The 20,356-nt window shown below is 44.0% G+C and overlaps 2 protein-coding genes across 17 annotated transcripts in view; one reads left to right on the forward strand and one right to left on the reverse strand.

The window, feature by feature from the left end:
- The window catches only part of AK2 (adenylate kinase 2), a 436,257-nt gene that overhangs the window by 113,042 nt on the left and 302,859 nt on the right, over positions 1 to 20,356 (reverse strand). The window lies entirely within an intron of this gene.
- The window catches only part of MACF1 (microtubule actin crosslinking factor 1), a 414,929-nt gene that overhangs the window by 22,021 nt on the left and 372,552 nt on the right, over positions 1 to 20,356 (forward strand). For 2 of the 16 annotated variants that reach the window (XM_060258438.1, XM_060258447.1), the window contains exon 1: positions 15,361 to 15,614. The exons of the other annotated variants lie outside the window; for them this stretch is intronic. In XM_060258438.1, the coding sequence (XP_060114421.1) occupies positions 15,521 to 15,614 (94 nt within the window). In that variant the 5' untranslated portion in view covers positions 15,361 to 15,520. Of the gene's footprint in view, positions 1 to 15,360; positions 15,615 to 20,356 lie in introns of those variants that run through there. 16 annotated transcript variants of the gene reach the window in all.

Raw genomic sequence — 20,356 nt, forward strand, 5'->3', positions numbered from 1 at the left:
TGGCTCCTTTGCCTCTTACAATAGAAGCACAGCAGGGTGGAGTGAACTGGCCACAAAGGGAAACTTCATCAACTGACCCAGCAGTGTCAAGGGAGTGGTGGGGCCACCCAGTGCCTCTCAGATCAGGCGGGCTCTTGTTATTGCTCCAAATGTCACTAGGCCACCTGGGTTCCTCATTTGCTGCTGAATTAGTGTTATAATGCAGATGGCATTATGGCTTTCATCTATAGCGGACTACCCAAAGAAGGCGAACACTTATAAAGAAAGGGGTGGGCCAACTCATCCCTTGGCTTGCTGCTACGGGCCCAGGCTCTTTCCCCTGCTTGAAGCTGGGGAAAGAGGATTCAGGCCTGTGAACTACATTTTGCCTGTGCATTTGTAAGACATGTGCCCCAAGGACAAGTCACGATCAGAAACAGGCTTCCAGCACTTGTTGCAAGTTCATTCTTACCAGTGGGAGCAGGATTATGGAAGGGGCAACTGCTTTGAGCTCTCCATAAAAACAGCAGGGTGCAAATATTGTTTTGTGTTCCCTGGTGTGTGGGGAGGTTTTCAGGCAGCACTACTGTCCTTGTGTGCAAGGTCACTTACTTAAAATATTTTTATCTTGTCTTTCCACACAACTTTAAAACTATGTGTGTGTGTATTTACCCTTAGGGGGCCCCCAGTGGCTTACATCATTGCCCTCTCTTCTATGTTATCTTCACAACATCCCTGTGAGGTGGGTTAGGCTGAGAGTGCATGACTGGCCCAAGATCACCCAGCAAGCTTCCATGGCAGAGTGGGGATTTGAGCCCAGGGTTGTAGTATGACACTCTGACCACTATACCACACACAGAGAACATTTCCTCTTTCCCTCAGAGGCCCCCATAGCTTTGGTCCTTATTCATGCTTTTATCTCGTCTTCTCACCCACCAACCATCGTACTCCCATTTTCCCTCACCCCTGATAGTTTCACCTTGGGAACAATCTGAGTTGTGTGATGGCTGCTGGCAGTGGGCCCAACCAAGTTGTGTGGGGCTTGGCTCAGCTGTATGGGGGCTGCTGCCACTAGCTCCATTTTGCAGATCTATTAATCCAAGGTCCCTAACTGGAACTCATGGGCACCATGGCACTGCTGACACCCATCTTGTGTTTTTAGAACTTTCACCCTCTTTCCCAGCATATTTTTAAAAAGTACTCCTCTTTCCCCCTGCAGTTGGGCTTCCCGTATGCTCTGCCTCCCATGGTGGCCATTTTGTGGTTGCATTACCATGTATTGGAAATTCAAAAGGTGCCCACAGTCTCAAAAAGGTTGAAGACCCCTGTATTAAGCATATACTTTATGGTGTGGATCAGAAGTAGCGGGTTTAAAATAGAAGCTACATGAAAAAAAAAATCTCTTCACTTGCTAGTAGAAGGCAACAATAGAAAGGGACAGATGCATTTCCCTGAGAATTTTGGTGTCATTGTCAAGAAGACTCTTTTGGGTTGCTGCCCATCTAGCCTCAGAATAATTAATGGAGTTGGTGAGAACTGTTTATTTTCATATATTAAGATTTATTTATTTTGATTTACTTCATTTATAGCTTGCCTTTCTTCCCAGTGGAGACCAAAAACTTGCATTAAATGTTCTCTCCTGTATTTCATCCTCACAACAACCTTGTGAGGTAGTTAGGTTGGGAGAGTGTGATTGGCCCAAGGTCACCCAGTGAGCTTCTGTAATATGAATGGAGATTTGAACCCAAGTTTCCCAGATACTAGTCTGACACTCTTAACTACTACACCATACTGGTTGAGTAACATGAGTGGGTGGGGAGCAGGCTTTCACACAGAGAGGCAGGACTAGTCTGGAAACAGCAGTAGCAGTTTCCCCCAAATCATCAGAAACTCCAGGGGAATTTCTTGTCAGCTAAACCTAGGGGTTTCCCCTCATTCATTTATCAGATTTGGCATCCAGAGGTTTCCTTGAGTTGCTTCTCATACCAGTTATCCAGGAGTGGTGTGTCATGCAAATCTGAATAGAGGACCTACATATGATCATAAATAAATAAAATGCAAATATCTGACCCATCTCTGAGCTTCCTGGGGACTTATGCCCCACAAAATTTGACAGAGGTGGCTACTTGTTTTCCATACTGCAGTGAGTATGTCACATTCTATTTTCCCCATGGAGCAAGCAAGGAGCATGGTTCAGAAGCAGAAAAGCACATTAACTGTGCAAAAGAAAGATGTCTCCTCACATGGTCAGGATCTCCTGATTTTTCAGGGCCTTCCCCCTCCCAGGGAGCTGTTTGCCTAAATACACAGCATTCATGACACCCTTCTTTTTATGTAGAGGGCCAGGGAGGGGGCTGTGGTTCAGAGGAAGAACCTTCGCTTTCCATCCCGAACATCTCAGGTTCAATCAATGGCATCTTCAGTTAAAAGGACCAGGTAGCAAGTGATTTGAAAGACCTCATCCTGAGACCCTGAAGAGCCACTGCCAGTCTGAGCAAACAATGCTGATCTTCATGACCCTGACTTGGTATAAATCAGCTTCATTTTAAAAAACAGCTTAGTGTTAAAACATCTATTTTGGATGCACAAGGTTCCAGGTTCAATCCCCAGCATCACCAGCTAAAAGGACTAGGCAGCAGGTGATGTGAAAGACCTCTCTGCCTGAGACCCTGAAAGCCACAGCCAGTCTGAGTAGACAATATTAACCTGGATGGACTGAGGCAGCTTGTTGAAAACAAAACAGTCGCTTGCATGTGACTGAAAGTTCATGCACTGGCAACAAGGATATTCCTGCTGCAGCTTCTGAAGGAAAAGAAATATGAGCTTTCAAAGCTCCCCACTTTCAGAGGGGAGCTAAAGAGCAAAAAATGGATACTGGGGAAAAAAAGCTGTTGTTGGGGTCAACATTAGGGCGGGCCAAATTAAAAGACAATAGAGACCAACTCAAAAGACAATAGAGGCTGTGGCTGTTTTGTGGACACTCTAAGACAGCTGCATACAGGAGGCTGGCAAATTAGCAAAGACTTAGTTATTCTCCCAGACTTTAGAGTGGTGGTTGACTCTCCCACCACTTTGACTGTTTTCAACAATTTACAACCAGTTTTAATTTGGATCTTACTTATGCTTTTAAAAAATGAACAACTCTGTTGATTCCTTGTATTAATTTCATGCTGGTTTTAATTTCTCTTACTGTTTACAGTTATCTTTCTGTTCTTCTCTGTTTGTGAATGTGTCTTCCAGTATCTGCTTGTGCGTGTTTTAAGTGCTTTGGTATTTGCCAGCAACTCCTTCCACAAGCAGGATCCTTTCTGTCCCTTGTTAATTGGAATGTAACTAATTCATTTCAATGTATGCATATTTAACTGTTTGGCAGAGGGTAGAACTGGGGCTGGAAATGCCTGCTGAGCCAGGAAGCACAGAGCCTCTTCCCATGCCCTCCCTCCATCAGGCAAGCTTTGTAGGGCTTCCAGCTGCCTGGAGGAAAAAAAGAAATCCTGTCCAGTGTTCCCTCTTAGCTGAGTTAGCATGAGCTAGCTCACAATTTTTTTAGCTTTTGGCTCACACATTTCTGTCTCAGCTCAGGAAGGATGGCCCCAGAGCAAACTAATTTATATGCAGTAGCTCACAACTTTAATGCCAGTAGCTCACAAAGTAGAGTTTTTGCTCACAAGACTCCACAGCTTAGAGGGAACATTGGTCCTGTCCCTGCAGTACAGGCTGAATGGGATGTTACTTTCCAAGTGACATTACTAATCTCCATGCCATGAAAAGTTTTAGCTGCCCCCATTTCCATACAATAAACTCCCTGTTCATGGGATGGGCCATTCTTTTCCCTTCTGACAGTTGGCAAACTTAAGGCTTTGTGCATATAAAGGAATGAATGCAGGTGGAGGGAAGTATATACATAAAAATACCAATATGGAAAAGAATAACTAATAATAACAATTGCTTTGCCTTGAGGCCAAAATAAATAGAAATGGTCCAAGACAACAGGGAGAGAAAAATGCCAGTGAAACTGTGCTGGAATTGTTCCGTTACCATTGCTTCATTATATATTCCAGGCACAGATGTGCGCACACGCACACACACACACACACACACACACACAAGCTTAGTTAACACAACAGAAGTTTTACTTATTTTAGGCACAGGTTGGCAGCTAAAAATAAGCAACGCCATGTGAAGCTTCAGAGTCTCTGTTATGGATGCCCCCTCTCCCAAGGAGACCTCGCTTATGTTCTCTGGGGAGCTGACAATCTAAAATCAAGAAATGATTACCAAAATAAAACAAAGGAAGTACTTTGGGGGGTGGTAGGCAAGCATGCCTTACTGAAACTGAGAGAAAGCATTTTATAAATGCTGTGAAAGGGAAAGGTAACATAGGGGTATGCCTAAATTGAACTACTACAAAGTAAATCCCATGTTATTCAGTGAGGTTTAAAGAAAAAGGCCCATAGGATTACAGCTATAGATAGATGGATACAGCTATAGACAGGTGGATATTGTTTTCTATTGGGTTTATGCAAATTACTTAATTCAAAGAGAAGATTTGGGATCCTCAAGAGCAAAGTATTCATTTTTGCAGCATCTATTTTTGTATTTACAAATTCATGTTTGGTTGTGTTCAGAATCCCACAATGTAGGTGTTCTTTTGTGACAAATCATTCAGAAGCAAAATCTGCACCACAATGGAAGTGACATACCCCTCATTTTCAGCAAAAAAGAAGTATTCTGCATACCTGTTCATAGAGGTTGAAGTACCCCATTGAAAAGCGTTGTGAACATCTGTGTTCTCAGTAATGTGTGAATTGGCAGATTTCAGCCCCACAGTGTTCAGGTGTGGGGAGGGGGAAGGGAGGCTAAACCGTTACAGGCCGCTGTTTGGTCCTATGAATAAGTAGCAGATATTTATAAATGATATATAAAACTATTGAGTGAAGCTTTCTGTTCCAAGTGAACTTGGCCAGGCCTGATTCAGATATAGGTACGCACTTAAGAAGCCCAAGGCATTCCTATATCAGATCATTAAATTCCTGGTAAGAGGTACACTCCAACAATTGGGGGGGGGGGCTCATTTTGTGTATCGTATACATGTTACTATTACTGGAGAATTTAGCCTTCATTTTATCTATTTATTCAAACATGATTATTTATACTTTTAACATGGCACTTAAGTTAATGCCATCTGTTGATTTTACCCAGATAATTAAAGGAGAGTGATTACTTGAGCCCTGAATTATTTCTTGCCAAAAGCAAGCAGGTTACAAGCAAGGAGAATCTTTGAAAAAGACACTCCGGATCATCAGCGTATTGCTTCCTATACTGAGAGGTTTTCAAAATCATCCTCCAGCAATAGCTAGCTGTCCTGCCTGATAAGGGCTCATATTCTTAGCTAACTAATTACGATATAACTTACAAAATTATCTACAGTATAATATCTTCTTCAAATATATAAAAACTATGTTAGTTCATTTTGCTGCTTTTTAAACAAAGAATATTAAAAATAGAGAGTACAAGTTTCTCATACATATGATTATTTTTTGGTCCGCAGCCAATAGATCCCACCTTTGAACTCTCTCTACTTCTATATTTAGATGGATATTCTTGCAATTCCAAGATACTTCATGCACCTGGGCCCAGACGTATTGTATCTATTGATATTAATTATACCATTTCTAATCTACCAGAGGCCATATTATTGTTATGCCTTTGCTCTGGCCTTCTGCAAGGCTGTTCTATTCTGAGTCTCTGGACTCCCTATTTAGCATGTCTAGGCAAGAGATCAGAGCATCCCTGTTTCTGGCCTGCAGAAGCATCCTCCACAATCTTTTTCGTCCAGACCAGTAACTGTTCCCCTATATTCCTGGCTATATCCATGACATTTGGTTGGTTATTTACCACATCAAGTATCCAGTGTTTGTTTCTACCCATTCCCCACATATCTGCCTTCTTTGTCTCCCTGCTATCTTGCTGACTGCATTACACAGCCTCTGCGATTCCTAGGTCCTGCTGGAGTTTTCCTCTCCCCATGACACATTCTCCTTACGGCAGCTGCATTTTGTTAACAATATGTGATTTGCTCTTGACTACGTCACAGTGTTTGCACACAATGGCTGAGCCTGCTGGTAGGCTACAGCATTAATACAATAATTATATAATAGACTTGCCAACTACAGGTTGGGAAATTTCTGAAAACTTGGAGAAAGGGAACGATGGAGTTTGGGAAGAGACCTCAGTGTGGTATAATACTATATAGTCCATCCTCCATTTTCTTCAGGGGAATTGATCTCTGTTGTAATTCTGGGGGATCTCCTGGCCCACTTGGAAGTTGGCAAGCCTAAAATATAACAGATTTCAATAAAGGATATTTAAGCATAACTTTCCCATTGAAACTTGGATTTCAAACTTTGGCTAGACTAGGGTTGCCAAGTCCAACCCCAGAAATATCTGGGGACTTTGGGGGTGGAGCCAGGAGACTTTGGGGGTGGAGCCAGGAGACACTGGGGTGGAGCTAGGGGGAGGGGGGAAACGGCGCCGGGGAGCGTGGCGAGCCGCCCCGCAGCTGCCGCCTCTTCTCCGCTCGCCGTGGCTGCTCCTCCGAGATGGGCTCAGCCTGAGCCCATCTCGGAGGAGCAGCCACAGCGAGCAGAGAAGAGGCGGCAGCGGCGCGGCGGCCTTGCCCGCTCCACCTCTGGGGTGGAAGCGGAGGGGGGGGTGGAGGCGGGCCGGGGGCGTGGTGAGCCGCAAGTCCGGGTCCTAGAAGGGCCCGGATTCGCGGCTCGCCATGCTCCTGGCCTGCCTCGCCCTCCCCTCCGCTGCTGCCGCCTCTTGGCTGCTCCTCCGAGATGGGCTCAGCCTGGGCCCATCTCGGCGGAGCAGCTGCGGTGGGCGGGGAGGGGGCGGCAGCAGCGTGGCAGCCTCGCCCGTTCCTGGATCGGGCGGCTCGCCATGCTCCCCGGCGCCGTTTCCCCCCTCCCCCCACTTCCATTTTTTGGGGGAGCGGGGGAAGAGGGTGGAAACCCTGGGGTCCCCCGCCAGGGCGGGAGGGTTGGGAAGCCTAGGCTAGACTAAGCTGAGTCCAGCCAAAGCGAAACACTCCAATGTTTCACACCCTCATAACAACCCTGTAAGGTAGGTTAGGCTGAGAGAGTAACAGTCTCTTGCTTATCCACGACATTTTATAGCAAGTGAGGATTTGAACCTGATGCTCTGAGGTCCTAGTTCAACATTCTAGTTACCACATCACACTGGCTATTTATTTTAAACAAAAGAACAAAAATTTTTCTCCATCCATCATATTGAGAGCTGGTTCAGTGTCTAGGTCAAATCCCAGTCTTAGTGCCCCGGTCTATATCTTGGGCCTGGTAAAAGGGAAAAAAAGATTTTTTTTTAAAGTGAAGCAAAAGTTGTGACCGCCATTTTGGGAGAAATAAAAACTTTAAACATTAATATGTGAGCCTGGGAGGCTCAGAGGACAGTGAAATTGGGTGCATTGGAAAGGGCAAGCTTCACTTTATCAAATCTGACGGTTCAAATTTAATCTGGTGAGATCAGAATTTTTGATTTTTTTTTTTTACGTCAGACCTGAAACAAACTTGTGCTAGGTCTGCTTCAATAGAGAAAATGCAAGCCTAATTAGATGCAATGGAAGCTAGGATAATGAAGGGGGTGAAAGAAATGATAACTGCCTCTAAAAAAGAAATAAGAAAGGATATTGAGGACTTAAAGAAAGAATTAAAAAAATAGAGAATCTCAGAAATGACACTGTGGTAATAACAAAGAAAGTACAAGAAGTGGAAGAGAGAGTGAAAACACATGACTCCACCTTGTAAAAATTACAAGAAAAAGTGACAATTCATGACTGCAAATGATGGAAACTTAGATTCATCTGAGAGGTGTACCTGAAGATGAAGAATCAGACCTGAAAGAATACATAATAAAAATAATTGCAGAATTTTTGGAGTAAGATCCTGAAGGGAATAGAATATGTATAACTATATGTATAGAGTAAATTCACTCTATGCAAAAAAGAACAATCTGCCAAGAGATGTGGCCATAAGATTTATGACAAAAAAAATGGTGGGAAAGATCATGAATAAAAACTTTGAAAAGTCACTGACAGTGGGAGGCAGTAGAGTAAGAATTATGAAAGAACCGCCAAGACAAGTGCTAACTGACAGAAAGGCATATAAAAAATTGACAGAAAAACTACGTAACAGTGGAATGGGGTATAGATGGATAATACCTGAAGGTTTGAGCTTTGAACTTCAAGGGAAAAGGATTACAATTACAAAAGGATTATAAATTTCTATGGAATAAACAATTGGGACTAGAATTTTTACATTGGCTGTACAGAAGAAGAGAGGAGTAGTCTTTTATATTAAACAAGAATCAGACCCGAAATTGGTATTTAAAGATAAAGATGGAAGATATATAGCGGTAGAAATTACTTTGAATGCCAAAAAACCGTTGTTGTTGGGACTTTATGCTCCAAATGGTGCTAAAGACATTTTCTTTAAAAATATTACACAACATCTTGATGAAGTGACCTTTAAAAATTTTTTAAATGTTTAGAGAAGAATTAATACCAAAACTTCAAAAATTAATGAATGTGATAAGAATAAATGGGAAAATACCAAATACATGGAAGGAAGCAGTAATTTAGTTGATTCCAAAGGAAGATAGAGATGTCACTAATGTAAAGAACTATAGACCAATCTCATTATTAAACAATGATTATAAGATATACACAAGAATCTTAGCAGAACGGCTTAAACAATATCTAATAAACTTTATAAAGGAAGACCAAGCGGGTTTTCTCCCTAAAAAGCAAATAAGAGACAATATTAGAACTGTTGTAAATATTGTAGAATACTATGAAAGACATCCAGAGAAGGAAGTTCCATTATTCTTTGCGGACGCAGAGAAAGCTTTTGATAATTTGAATTGGGGCTTTATGTTTGCAGTAGTGGAGAAAATAAAGTTGGGGGAAAACTTTATAAGAATGATAAAAGCAATTTATACTGAACAACATGCAAGGTTATGTATAAATGTAGATCTTACAGAAAAAATGATAATCAGAAAAGGTACAAGGCAAGGTTGTCCGCTTTCACCATTGTTGTTTATAATGACTCTTGAAATCTTATTAATGCAAATACAAGATGATGAAGAAATTGAAGGAATGAGAATTAAAGGATTTTCCTATAAATATAGAACATTTGCAGATGATATAATGTTTATAAATGAAAATCCTATGCAAGTAACACCTTTGTTGTTAGCCAAAATACAAGATTTTGGAGAATTGGTGGGACTTTATGTTAATAAAAAAAAGTCAAAAATTTTGTGTAAAAGTATGCAAGTAAGTAAACAAAAGGAATCGCAGAGATGAATGGGATGTGAAGTTACCCCTAAAGTAAAATATTTGGGCGTGGAAATAACAATGAAGAATATTGATCTGTTTAAAAACAATTATGGAAAGTTATGGTGTAAAATGGACGAAGATATGATAAAATGGAACAAGCTTAATTTGTCACTGCTTGGTAGAATAGCTGCAATTAAGATGAACATTTTGCCGAGAATAATGTATTTGTTTCAAACTATTCCGATTGTGAAAGACAGTAAACAATTTAATAAATGGCAAAAGAAAGATTTCAGAATTTGTATGTGCCGGGAGAAAACCAAGGATTAGAATGAAAGTTTTAACAGATGCTAAAGAAAGAGGAGGATTTCAACTACCAGATTTAAGATTATATCATGAAGCAGTTTGTCTAGTGTGAATAAAAGATTGGGTGACGCTGTTGAATAAAAAACTTTTAATGTTGGAAGGTCATGGAAATAAATTCGGCTGGCACGCTTACATGTACTATGGAAAGAAAAAGTCGGATGGTTTTTTTCCCCCTCACCATTATATAAGAAATAATCTACTAAATATTTGGATGAAGTACAAGAAATATGGTGATGAGAGAAAACCACTATGGATAGTGCCAGCAGAAGTAATAAGAATAACAGCTGAGACAGGAGAGGAAAAAGGGATGTCATATAATCAATTACTAAAAATACAAAGCGGTAAAATAGAATTGAAAACTGCTGAAGAGTTGAATAATAAATATGATTGGTTTAAATGCAACAAATAAAAAGTTTGATGGAAAGCGATGTTAAAACTGAAGGAATAAGATGAGAACAAACAGAAATGGAAAAAGTTCTGCTTGGAGATAATGAAAAATTAATTTCGAAAATCTATCAGTTACTTTTAAAATGGTCTACGGAAGGTGAAGTAGTGAAATCTCAAATGATTAAGTGGGCAATTAATGTAAATAAAGAAATACAGATGGACACATGGAAATATTTGTGGAAGAACTCTATGAAACTCTCAACATGTCAGAGTATTAAAGAAAATTGTTTTAAGATGATGTACAGATGGTATATGACTCCTAAAAAGTTGGCAAAGATGAACAATAAGATGCCAGATAGATGTTGGAAATGTAAAAAACATGAAGGTTCTTTCTACCATATGTGGTGTACTTGTGAAAGAACGAAAAAGTATTGGCAGATGATTCAACAAGAGATTTCTAAGATCTTGGGATACGAATTTAACAAAGTTGCAGAGACTTTTCTGTTGGGATTATAAATGGGAAAATTTCCAAAAGAAGATAGAACTTTAATCTGGTATTTGCTCTCAGCTGCTAGGACATTGTATGCGCAGTTATGGAAGCAAGAAAAAATACCAGAGAAATGGGATTAGATTGTAAAAGTTATGACATGAAGTGAAATGGACAAGTTAACAAGAACCTTAAGAGACTATGATTTAGAAGTATTTAAGATGGAGTGGAAAAAGTTCAGAAGATATGTAGAAAAAGAGTGGAAAATAAAAGGACATTGGACAATTTTTGATAATGACCAAGTACAAAAGGGAAGAGGATATTAATTTTGGTTCTTATTAATTAAGGGTATCTTTAATATTAAGATTTTAAGTATATAACACTGGCAGGGGTCAAGTAACAGGGGAAGGGGTGGGCAGAAAGTAATATATGGGATAGATTAAAAAAAAGTAATTATTAATGAAGTAAGAACTAATAAAATTGTTTGAAACACGAGTACTTGGGTGGAAGGCCACCAAAAAGTGCAGGTCAGTGGCAGGCAATGACAAACCACCTCTCTTGCCTTGAATGCCATATAGGGCTGCTATAAGTTTGCTGCACTTTCTACCACCATCCTACAGGGACATGTAAGGCGAAAAGAGATAATATTTATGCAGAGCTGTGAATGTTGACCATGCAATTAGATGGATCAGGATTCAATAGCCAGACTTTAAGGATGGCTGGGCTGGGAATTAAAGTGCAGCTGGCCCCCCACCCATACCTTCCTCCTCAAGCACTTTTTAAAAAGCTGTTTTACCCCAGATAAGGGTCTCCTCCTCATCAGAGGGGGAGCAAAATGGGGTTTTTTTGGGGGGGGGGAGTGGAGTGGGGAGAGCCCCAGAGGAGAAATACTTGGCACTGAAGCTGCACTTTAAATACCCCTTCCTTTTTATATAACATTGCAAGGACAAGTGTTGAGATTTTAGCCTTTTCACAAGCTCTGTATGGGTCTAAAGCCTTTTTGTTTTATCTTCACACCTTCCACAAAAGGAGCAACTTACATCTCACACCCTCGCCAAGGGGCCTGCTGGGGAGGCACCCTCCCCATGGTTTCACCAGTGCCCCTCAACTGGGCCTGCCAAATACAGCACTGAGTGAAATGGACGAAGGCGCTTTCCCTGTTGCCAAGGTAACACAGATGGCTGAGCAGCCATTCTGGTGGTTGCTATGGTTCCAGGCCCATTGAGGGTGTGCGATTTTCCCCCTGAGCTTTCTTCGCCCCCCCCCCACCTGACTGCAAGATGCCCCACAGCCAAAGTAAAGAAGCTTCCCCTTTGCAAAAGACTTAAGGTTTAAACAACTCTCAGTCTAACTTGAAGAGGCCTTGTCTTCCTCAGGCCTGGCCCCTGAAGGACCCCTTTCACACATGAAGCAGAATGAAGAGAAAGAACATTGGGGTGGGAGAGGGGACTTGGCTGGTTCAGAGTGCAGTAGGAGGGCTCACATTCAGACTGACAAAATTCCCCACAAATATTTGTTTTATTTATTATAGCCTGCCTTTTTCCCCAATGGGGACCCAAAGTGGCTTACATCATTTTCCTCTCCTCCATTTTATTCTCACAACAACCCTGTGAAGTAGGTTAGGCTGACAGTGTGTGATTTAAGGCCACCCACATAGCTTCTTTGAAAATAAGTTTCCCGCCCTACTATATACACACATTCCGGCATTTGTCACTTTCCCCCTTTGTCCCTTCTTTATATCCTCATGCTGCCGGAAATAACTGCTGTCAAAAGCACACACACCACCTTTTTAGACATACATTTTGGATCTCAAACTGTTTCTGTTATTGTTAAATCCAAACCCCTCCCAATTCTGTAACCACTAGGGACTATAACTACGAACTGGCCAACAAATTGTGTCATGAATTTTGACCAATTCATGGTTCGCAAAATTATGTTCGTGATCTGAAGAGCCACCACGAACTTCAGAAACGGGATTAAATGGCTTGAAGCCATTTACACCTCTGCTTTCTACTCTTCACAAAAAAACCAGCTGAGTAGTGGGAAGCAGAAAGCAAGGGTTTAGATGACTCCAAGTCATTTAAACCCCTGCTTTCAGCTCTGATCTGGATAGCCCAGGCAAACTCAGTCTTGTCAGATCTTGGAAGCTAAGCAAGGTCAACTCTCACAAGTACTTTGGAAGGAGACCTGCTTGGAATACCACAGCCTGAGGGCTAGGACAGGCTTTATTCAGCCATCTCTCTGAATATCCTCCATGCCTCTAGTAGGGGTCAGTCATCAGAAGTTGCCATGACTTCTAGGTACACAGATGCACACCCACACCTATGTTAAAAAACCCCCAAACAAACCTTGCTTTTTGCTCCTTGCTGTTTGGTTTAAATGTCTCATGAGCTGATATGAACTGCTGCGGTTTGCAAACTGGCATATCTGTTTGTAGTTCAGCCACAAACCAAACTGCAAAAATGCAGTTCGTGCCCATCCCTAGTTAACCCCCTTTCTTTCCCTTGAAGATGCACCTCAAAGGAGAAATCCGGGGACATTTTGTCAGTTCTTGCACTGCTCTGGTTTTTCCACCAGATGCCACTCAAGCTCTTAATTTACTTACATCTTTATTCCATTGCTCTTTTCTGCAGTTGTGGCCCAGGCCCTCTTCAAATATTACAAATTTCCTTTGCTCCAAACTGTTCCATGTTGGAAAAACACAGTCATGACAAATGCATCTTTTGACCTTTTCAGCCATACCTGATTGAACATGGGGTAAATGTGAGTGCCTTGTGACCTTAGCTAAGTACCTGCCACATAATGTGCTCAATTCTTGCAGGTCTGGGTAGGCAATAAAACCAGGTGGTTTCTTGCACTCCTGGTGGACCAGCAAAGATGCCTTAATGGGTTGTGTGTGGCTGAGGAAGTCACATGCTATGTAGACTTACAGCAGTAACAATGGTGTTTTGTTCACTCAAGTTACTTTCAGGGCCAGCTGGCTTACAGAGATACTAATATTATTAAAGCCAAGTAGCAAAACAGCCTCCTTCTCAAGGCCTACATGCTTTGGCAAACAGTATGGACTTGCTGCTTCTATTTCTTGGAATAAAAAATGCCCGCAGTGGCCCTGATCAGAATGCCAGGGTAAAAAAAACTGTTCCAAGAAAAGAGGTGCCATAAATATCAGTATGGGTGCTTCCATACATGGGTGGTTCCCTGTTTTGCTCACATTGCTGTACTGAAGGCAAAGACATTCAGAACAGCAACAAGAGTCTATGAAGAGAGAGATTTTCTACCTTGCACCTGCTACCCCCACTCCCCATGGGCAGGCTTTACGCTGTTTGTTTTTAAAATCAATATTAGTGTAATGATGTGCTTCCACAATAGCAATTAATTAATTCATTTATGTCCCACCTTTCCCCCCAATGGGGACACAAAGCAGCTTGCATTGTTATTCTCTCCTCCACTGGATCTTCACAACAACCCAGTGAGGTAGGTTAGGTTGATAGTGTATGACTGGTCTAAGGTTACCCAGCAAGTTTTTGTAGCAGAGTGGGGATTTGAACCTGGCTTTCTGAGATCCTAATCTGAACCATTAAACTACACACAACCCCCCCCCCCCCCAAAAAAAAAAAACATGCAGGGGGAAGGTGGCAGATGCAAGGGGAAATGGGGAACTCACACATTCCTCAAATACACTTTACCCTTGTTTATAAGTTACAGTGAACACATGTAGAATCCAATTGATTTTTCTTCATATATGTGCTGCTGAGTAATTCTCAAAGTTATAAACAATGCATGTAGAGCAGAATGTATGAATTAAACTCCACATTTATCCAAGAACTAATCCCAGTTTATATGCGTGTTGGCTCTTTCCTGCAAACGGATGTACATGCATTCACTGTAACCTGAACAGGGCTAGTGACATGATGTTCAAGGAAAAATCATAGCAAAGCAGGCTTGAAAATACAAATTGAAACCAGGAAAAACCTGGCAGGTGTAGGAATGCATGACAGTGCTGTGCACAATCTCCCCTCCCCCACACCAGCAGTTTGAAGAGGAATATGGAGCCAACTAACACCAAATAATGCTTGTACTGTGGGAGGTCTTTGCAATGCCAGTTTGTCAGGAAAAGAGCCCCCTCTTATCTCCAAGACCAAAGCATTCTTTTGTTTCCAAGGGAATGCTGGGTGATGCAGGGGGGCAGGACCTTGTCATGGAGAGGCTCCCAGTCTGCACTGAGTGCAAACTCAAGGAGCGGAAGTGGGAAGAAAAGCCAGGTGTAGAGAGGGCCTGCAAAAAAAGAGGGCATCGGCTTAACCGCTTGAGGCCTGCGTTTGTTTGTTTTTTGCCTTGTTAGGTCTATTTCTCTTTCTGGCGTCCTTCAGTTTTTCTGCTCAGGTTCTGGTCCTTACCGCGAGGGTCTTTCCCTGTTCGCTCCAGGGTCTGGGCTGGAGCTCTGTCGTGTTTAGTTGTCTCCTTGCCGGTCCCTATTGTCTTCCAGAGCCGGATACTGTTCCGCTTCTGGAGATGCACCTCGCCTCCTCTCCCTTTCTCCGACTTGCGTCCGGCCGGGTTCTGACGTTGCTTGTTCGCTGCCAGCAACCAATCCGCGCCCCGCCTGGCTTCTGAGTAGGACTTCGGGCTCTTCCCGGGATGAGAGGGGGGTGGATCCGGCTTTGCCTTCGCAGTACTCCTACCGGCCGCCGGGTGCCCTCACCACTTGCCGGGCCAGGGAGGAAGCGAAGCGAAGGCGGGGGCTGGCCTGGGCCTCCGTGACAGCAGCGGGTGGAGCTTGAGCCTGGAGGCCGGGAAGAGAAGGGAAGCGGCGGCGGCGGCGCTCCAGTGGCCGGCCTGGAAGAGCGCAGAGCGCACGACCGCTGCTTGCCTTCCCCCTTCTCTCCCTCGCCCAGCAGGCTCCGGACAAAGGGATCGGGCGCCGCGCGGGCCGGGCCCCCGCCATGGCCGGCTACGTGCCGGGGCAGCTACCGCTGAACCGGAGCCAGGAGAAGGAGTTCGTGCAGGCGTACGAGGATGTCCTGGAGCGCTACAAAGGTGGGCCGGTGGACGAACGCGGCGGCTTTGGGGGGCGCTCCGGTGGCATCTCTTTGTGCGTTTGGCGGGACGGGGGATTCTTCCTCTCTCTAGTCTCTTGGAGTCGGGTTTACATCCTGGATCTCGTTCCCCCTTCCCAGTCGTTTTAATTCTTTCGCCGTTCCTTTTTTCCCAGGCCGGAAGGAAGGGGAAATGGGGCAATAGAGCATCCCCCCACCCCAATCTTCTTAGACCGAAAGAGGCTAAAAGTAGCCAGGCGGGGGCGGCTGACGCTGGCTCTGCCTCTTGGCCCCAACCTGCCTGTCAGACAGCTCAGCCTGGAAGAGTGGCCGCCCTTGCCCGGACGGTACCGACTAGGCAGGAAGAGTACCTGTGGTCTCTGGGCTGGCTGTCGCCGGGGAGCGCCTCTTCCCTTCCATCCCTAGCTGTGGCCTGTCTCCTTTTGCCGTCTGGTTCGGATCCTACCCAGCCGGGGCAATGTCGGGTCCTCTCCCGAGTGCAGCCCAAGGCGGGGTTCTCTCCCTTCTCTGGATATGCGCGGGTTTTTGGGGTGGGGGGTGGGGGCGCAGCCAGGAGGCCACGCTGGGCAGGCGGCGGTAGTGAAAGGGCCTTTCCCCCACTCTGGAGGGCCGTGTGGCTCTATCTGAAGTAGTGGGGATTTGAGCCCCCAATTTAAGGAGGCGCATGAATTAAACAAAGCAGACGCTAATAGTATTAGCACTAAGGAGAAGTCCCCTCTTCGGTGCTGCATCTACCCCCTCCCCCCGATGTTTGCCGGGACGCGCTGTCTACTCTGGTCTGGTACTTGCCTTAGAAGGCTCCTGCTCTAGACCGGTATGCAGACGGGCATAAGCAATGAGTAGGCGCTTTTTGGTGATTGCGGTCCCTTTCCTTTCGGTCGTTGCCTGTGAGTGTGTGTGCTCATTTCGGTGCATTATTAGCCAGACTTCAACCCCAAAGAGGGTTTTTCCCCCCTGCTGTAGACGTTCACAGACAAGCCTTTAGCCCTGTGAAAACTGCACACAAAAGGTCAGCAAAAAGTTTCTTTTTCTCTTTGACTTGAGGAAGAGCCTCTTGGTTGCTATGAGTCTAAAACTTCCCTGTAAGCTTAAGAGGAGGGGTAGCTTTGCAAAAACGTACTGTTGGTTGTGTGTGTGTGTGTTTGTTGTGGGGAGAGAATTGTTGTAGTAGTTGTGCTTGCCCAAATTGCAACCGGAGCTATGTTGAAGAATAGCAACAATGAGACATCCTTCTCCTGGCTGCATTATCCAAGTTTTGCATTTTTGGGGGCAGGGAATTAGGGGCCTTGGATCTGGGAGATACTGAAAAGTAAGCATTTTTTGTTCCCGTGGGAATCTGCACATACTTAATTCTTCCACTGGGAATGCTTTTCTGCACAGGTGACCCTTGCTTCCCTATTGGAAGCTTACTTTCCAGGTAGGCACTAGAAGGGGGAGGGAGTATTAAGATCAAACTGCCAACTTCCCAAACAGAAACTGTGCACTGGAATACTGGATAGAATATGTGCGGCGAAACAATGGTGAAACAATGTCTGATGGCTGTTTTCAAATGTAGCCAGTTTTAGGACTTTGTATTCTGCATTAGACCTTCATGACTGTGTTGGTGCTTCTGTATCTCTTATCAGGATTTGAAGTGGTAATCTGGGGTCTTGTTTAACTGTACTGTTGGGGTTGGCTTGGCCTTGAGGGCAAGAGCTGGCCTAGATCCCTCTTCTGTGTTTATTCTCAAATCCCAACCCCTATTTCAGTTGTGTCCATGACTGGCTTTTGTTCCCATGGTAGCTGTATGTAAAACGCCTTCCAGTCATAGCCAATTTATGGCAACCCAATAGGGTTTTCAAGGCAAGAGGAGAACAAAGGTGGTTTGTGATTGCCATTGGCTGTGTCTGTGTAGCAACCTTGAACTTCCTTGGTGGTCTCCCATTCAAGTACTAACCAGGGCTTGACCCTGTTTAGCTTTCAAGAGCTGATGAGATCGAGTTATTTCCCAATCTCTTTTTTTCTCCCTGTAGTCAAATTTCAGACTCTTTGGGGTCTGGACCTATATAATGTTTTATTGTCATTGTAAACTTCTGTGTACATGGATAGCGATCTGTAAAAAAAGAATAGGCATTTTTAAAAATGAGACCTTTCATGTTCTTTTTGGAGTAGTGCTTAAATTATTATAGAGGCTTTCTGCTAGGTTAGATGGAGAATTCTCCATTTAATTTTAAAAAGGGTTAGACAGATTTATAGCGGGCAGCCACATTAGCTAAGCGGAACCTTGATGTTCATCAGCAGTCTGCCTCTCAAAGCCAGAAGCTAGAGGTGAACACATTAAGCAGCTTTATATTGAATCAACCATTAGTCTATCAAAGTCATTGTTGTCTGCTCTGGCTGGCAGCAGCTCTCTAGGCTCTTAAACTGAGATCTTTTCACATCACCTGCTGCCTGTACCTTTTAATGCTGGGAACTGAACCTGGGACCTTCTACATGCCGCGGAGATGCTCTGACACTGCGCCATGCACCTGCCAACGGAGATGCTCTAGCACTGAGCCATGGCAATGGTGGAGAATCATGCCCTGTATGTGAACTTCTCAGGGACATCTCAGTGGTTGTGACTGCCAATGAGTTGCTGAATGATGTAGGTCAGATCTAAGGCTCTTGTGTTCTTCTGCAAGCAGGTATTTTGAGTAGCTTGGAGTGGTGAAGCTTCTGATAATTATAACTTTTTCCACTTTGAACCCCACCTTTGTAAACAGATATTTGAACGTAGCAAGAGTTGTCCTGTGAGAGGCGGGAGGAAGAAAGTGGTGGAACGTTTGTTCTAGACCAGAGAGACCATTCTTGAGCAGGGGGAGGAGGGCACTTAGAAGCACATCCATCTCTGCAGTGAACTGAACAGATTGGACTCTTCTTCTCTTGTCTGCTTTTTGAATACATAATAAAGGGGGGGCAAGAGCATTTTATAGCTTAAACATTGATTTTCCCCTTTGCTAGGCAGGCATTGTAAACAAGATGATTCCCAAATGGGCCCAGTCTCCTGTGAGATCTGTGGCACCAATTGGTTTTCATCAATCAGCATCTTTCATTTCTTTCTGGTACATTTTTTGTCCTGCTTTTCCTCATGGAGCTCAGGATGGCATACATGCTTTTCCCTTCATCCATTCCCTTGTTCCTTCTCTACAATCCTGTTAGGTTGTAGAGTGATGACCCGAGGTCAGCCAGCAAGTACCACGACTGAGTGAAGATTTTAACCCAGATCTGCAAGGTTCATCATTCTAACCACTATGCCTGGCTAGCATATTATGTTGGCAGAACACTACTCATAATGGCATAGATTATCTGTCTCTGTTTTTTCTTTTGAATGGCCATTATGGTGCTTGCAGGAAAACTGCTTTGCAAAATATGCTAAAGCCAAGTGGATGCATTGGATCCAAAGGCCAGTTTCTTATGGGATGTGGAGAATGTTTGGGTGCTCTCTGAGCTCGAAACAAGCTGCTGCAAGTATGGCTTCAAAGTAGAATATTTTCTGTCACTCTTCTGGAATGTGCAAAATGTTCTCTTTGGTGAAGCTCCTCCTTATATTTATATGGTATTTTTACATTAGCAAAGCTTTGTACTGTCTTTACAGGGTTTGTCTTAAAACACGTCCTTTGGAGTTGTTTGCTATCCTTTTTTAAAAAAAAGACATACTTGAGGCTGAGAGTGGTTCACACATTACATGCAGAAGCAGAGAAGAAGGGAAGGCTTGCTGTTTTTGTCCCAGTAAGCATAGGATGACGCTTAGAGAGAGAGTGCCTAGGGAACCCAAATCTTGCAGTCCCGATCTCTGTTGGCCCCCCGGGCTCCTGCTGAAGAAAGGCACTCTCAGATTATTTGTCAGATGCTCCAGGCTTAGCTTCCAGAGTGGCACTACTTGGGCAGGGAGGTTTGTTGGTACTAGAGTTTGGGGCTCAGGTCCCCTTTGGAGCCTCCTGATGCCAGCAGAAGTGGGCAAGAAGTAGGACATAGGGTTTTCTTATGCTGCTTCTGACCTGTTTGGATGCAAGTTAAGAATGGGAGTACTGTTGACATCTTGGGAACCCACCTGTCCTGTCGGCCTGATGCAGTCCCATGGAGTCTGCAGCAATCTGCCTGAGTGGTGGAGCATGAGTCTGCAACTACACACTATGCAAAAACTGTAGTGAGCTGCAGCAGATCTTGGTCTCCCTCTTCCAAATGTTGGAGTGGATCATTATGTTGTTCTTGTTCTCTTTATCAGAGTGTTGGAGGAGAGGCCCTTCAGTGGCTGTTAAAAGGAAACTCCCACATTCAAAGGCAACAAACTTCTGAATACCTTTGGCGAGAGATAGCCTCAGGGGAAGGCCTTGGCCTCTGTGTCCTGTTTATTGGTCAACCCAGGGCTGCTGGCTGGCAACTGCGTGGGTCAAGTTGCTAGACCAGATGGACTGCTGGTCTGATCCAGCTGTGCACCACATGTGGTCTGATGGGGGAAGGCAACCATAGACTGTTAATCCCTGTTCTGGTGGGGAGTTAATGATTTCTCCAGGATGGAAATCCAGTCCAGTGGGTTTTCTAGACAAACAGGGAGCTTTGTCCCACTTTCTGCTGACAGATTAATAATAGTATTGTGCTCACACGCTAAGTAGCATCTGTGACCGGCCATAAGTAAGTTATCCAGGCAAGCATGATGCTGAGTTGCAATTGGAACAGAGCAGGAGAGCGGGTGAATGGCTGTGA

The sequence above is a fragment of the Heteronotia binoei genome, chromosome 17, assembly GCF_032191835.1.
Source record: "Heteronotia binoei isolate CCM8104 ecotype False Entrance Well chromosome 17, APGP_CSIRO_Hbin_v1, whole genome shotgun sequence".
Lineage (NCBI taxonomy): Eukaryota > Metazoa > Chordata > Lepidosauria > Squamata > Gekkonidae > Heteronotia > Heteronotia binoei.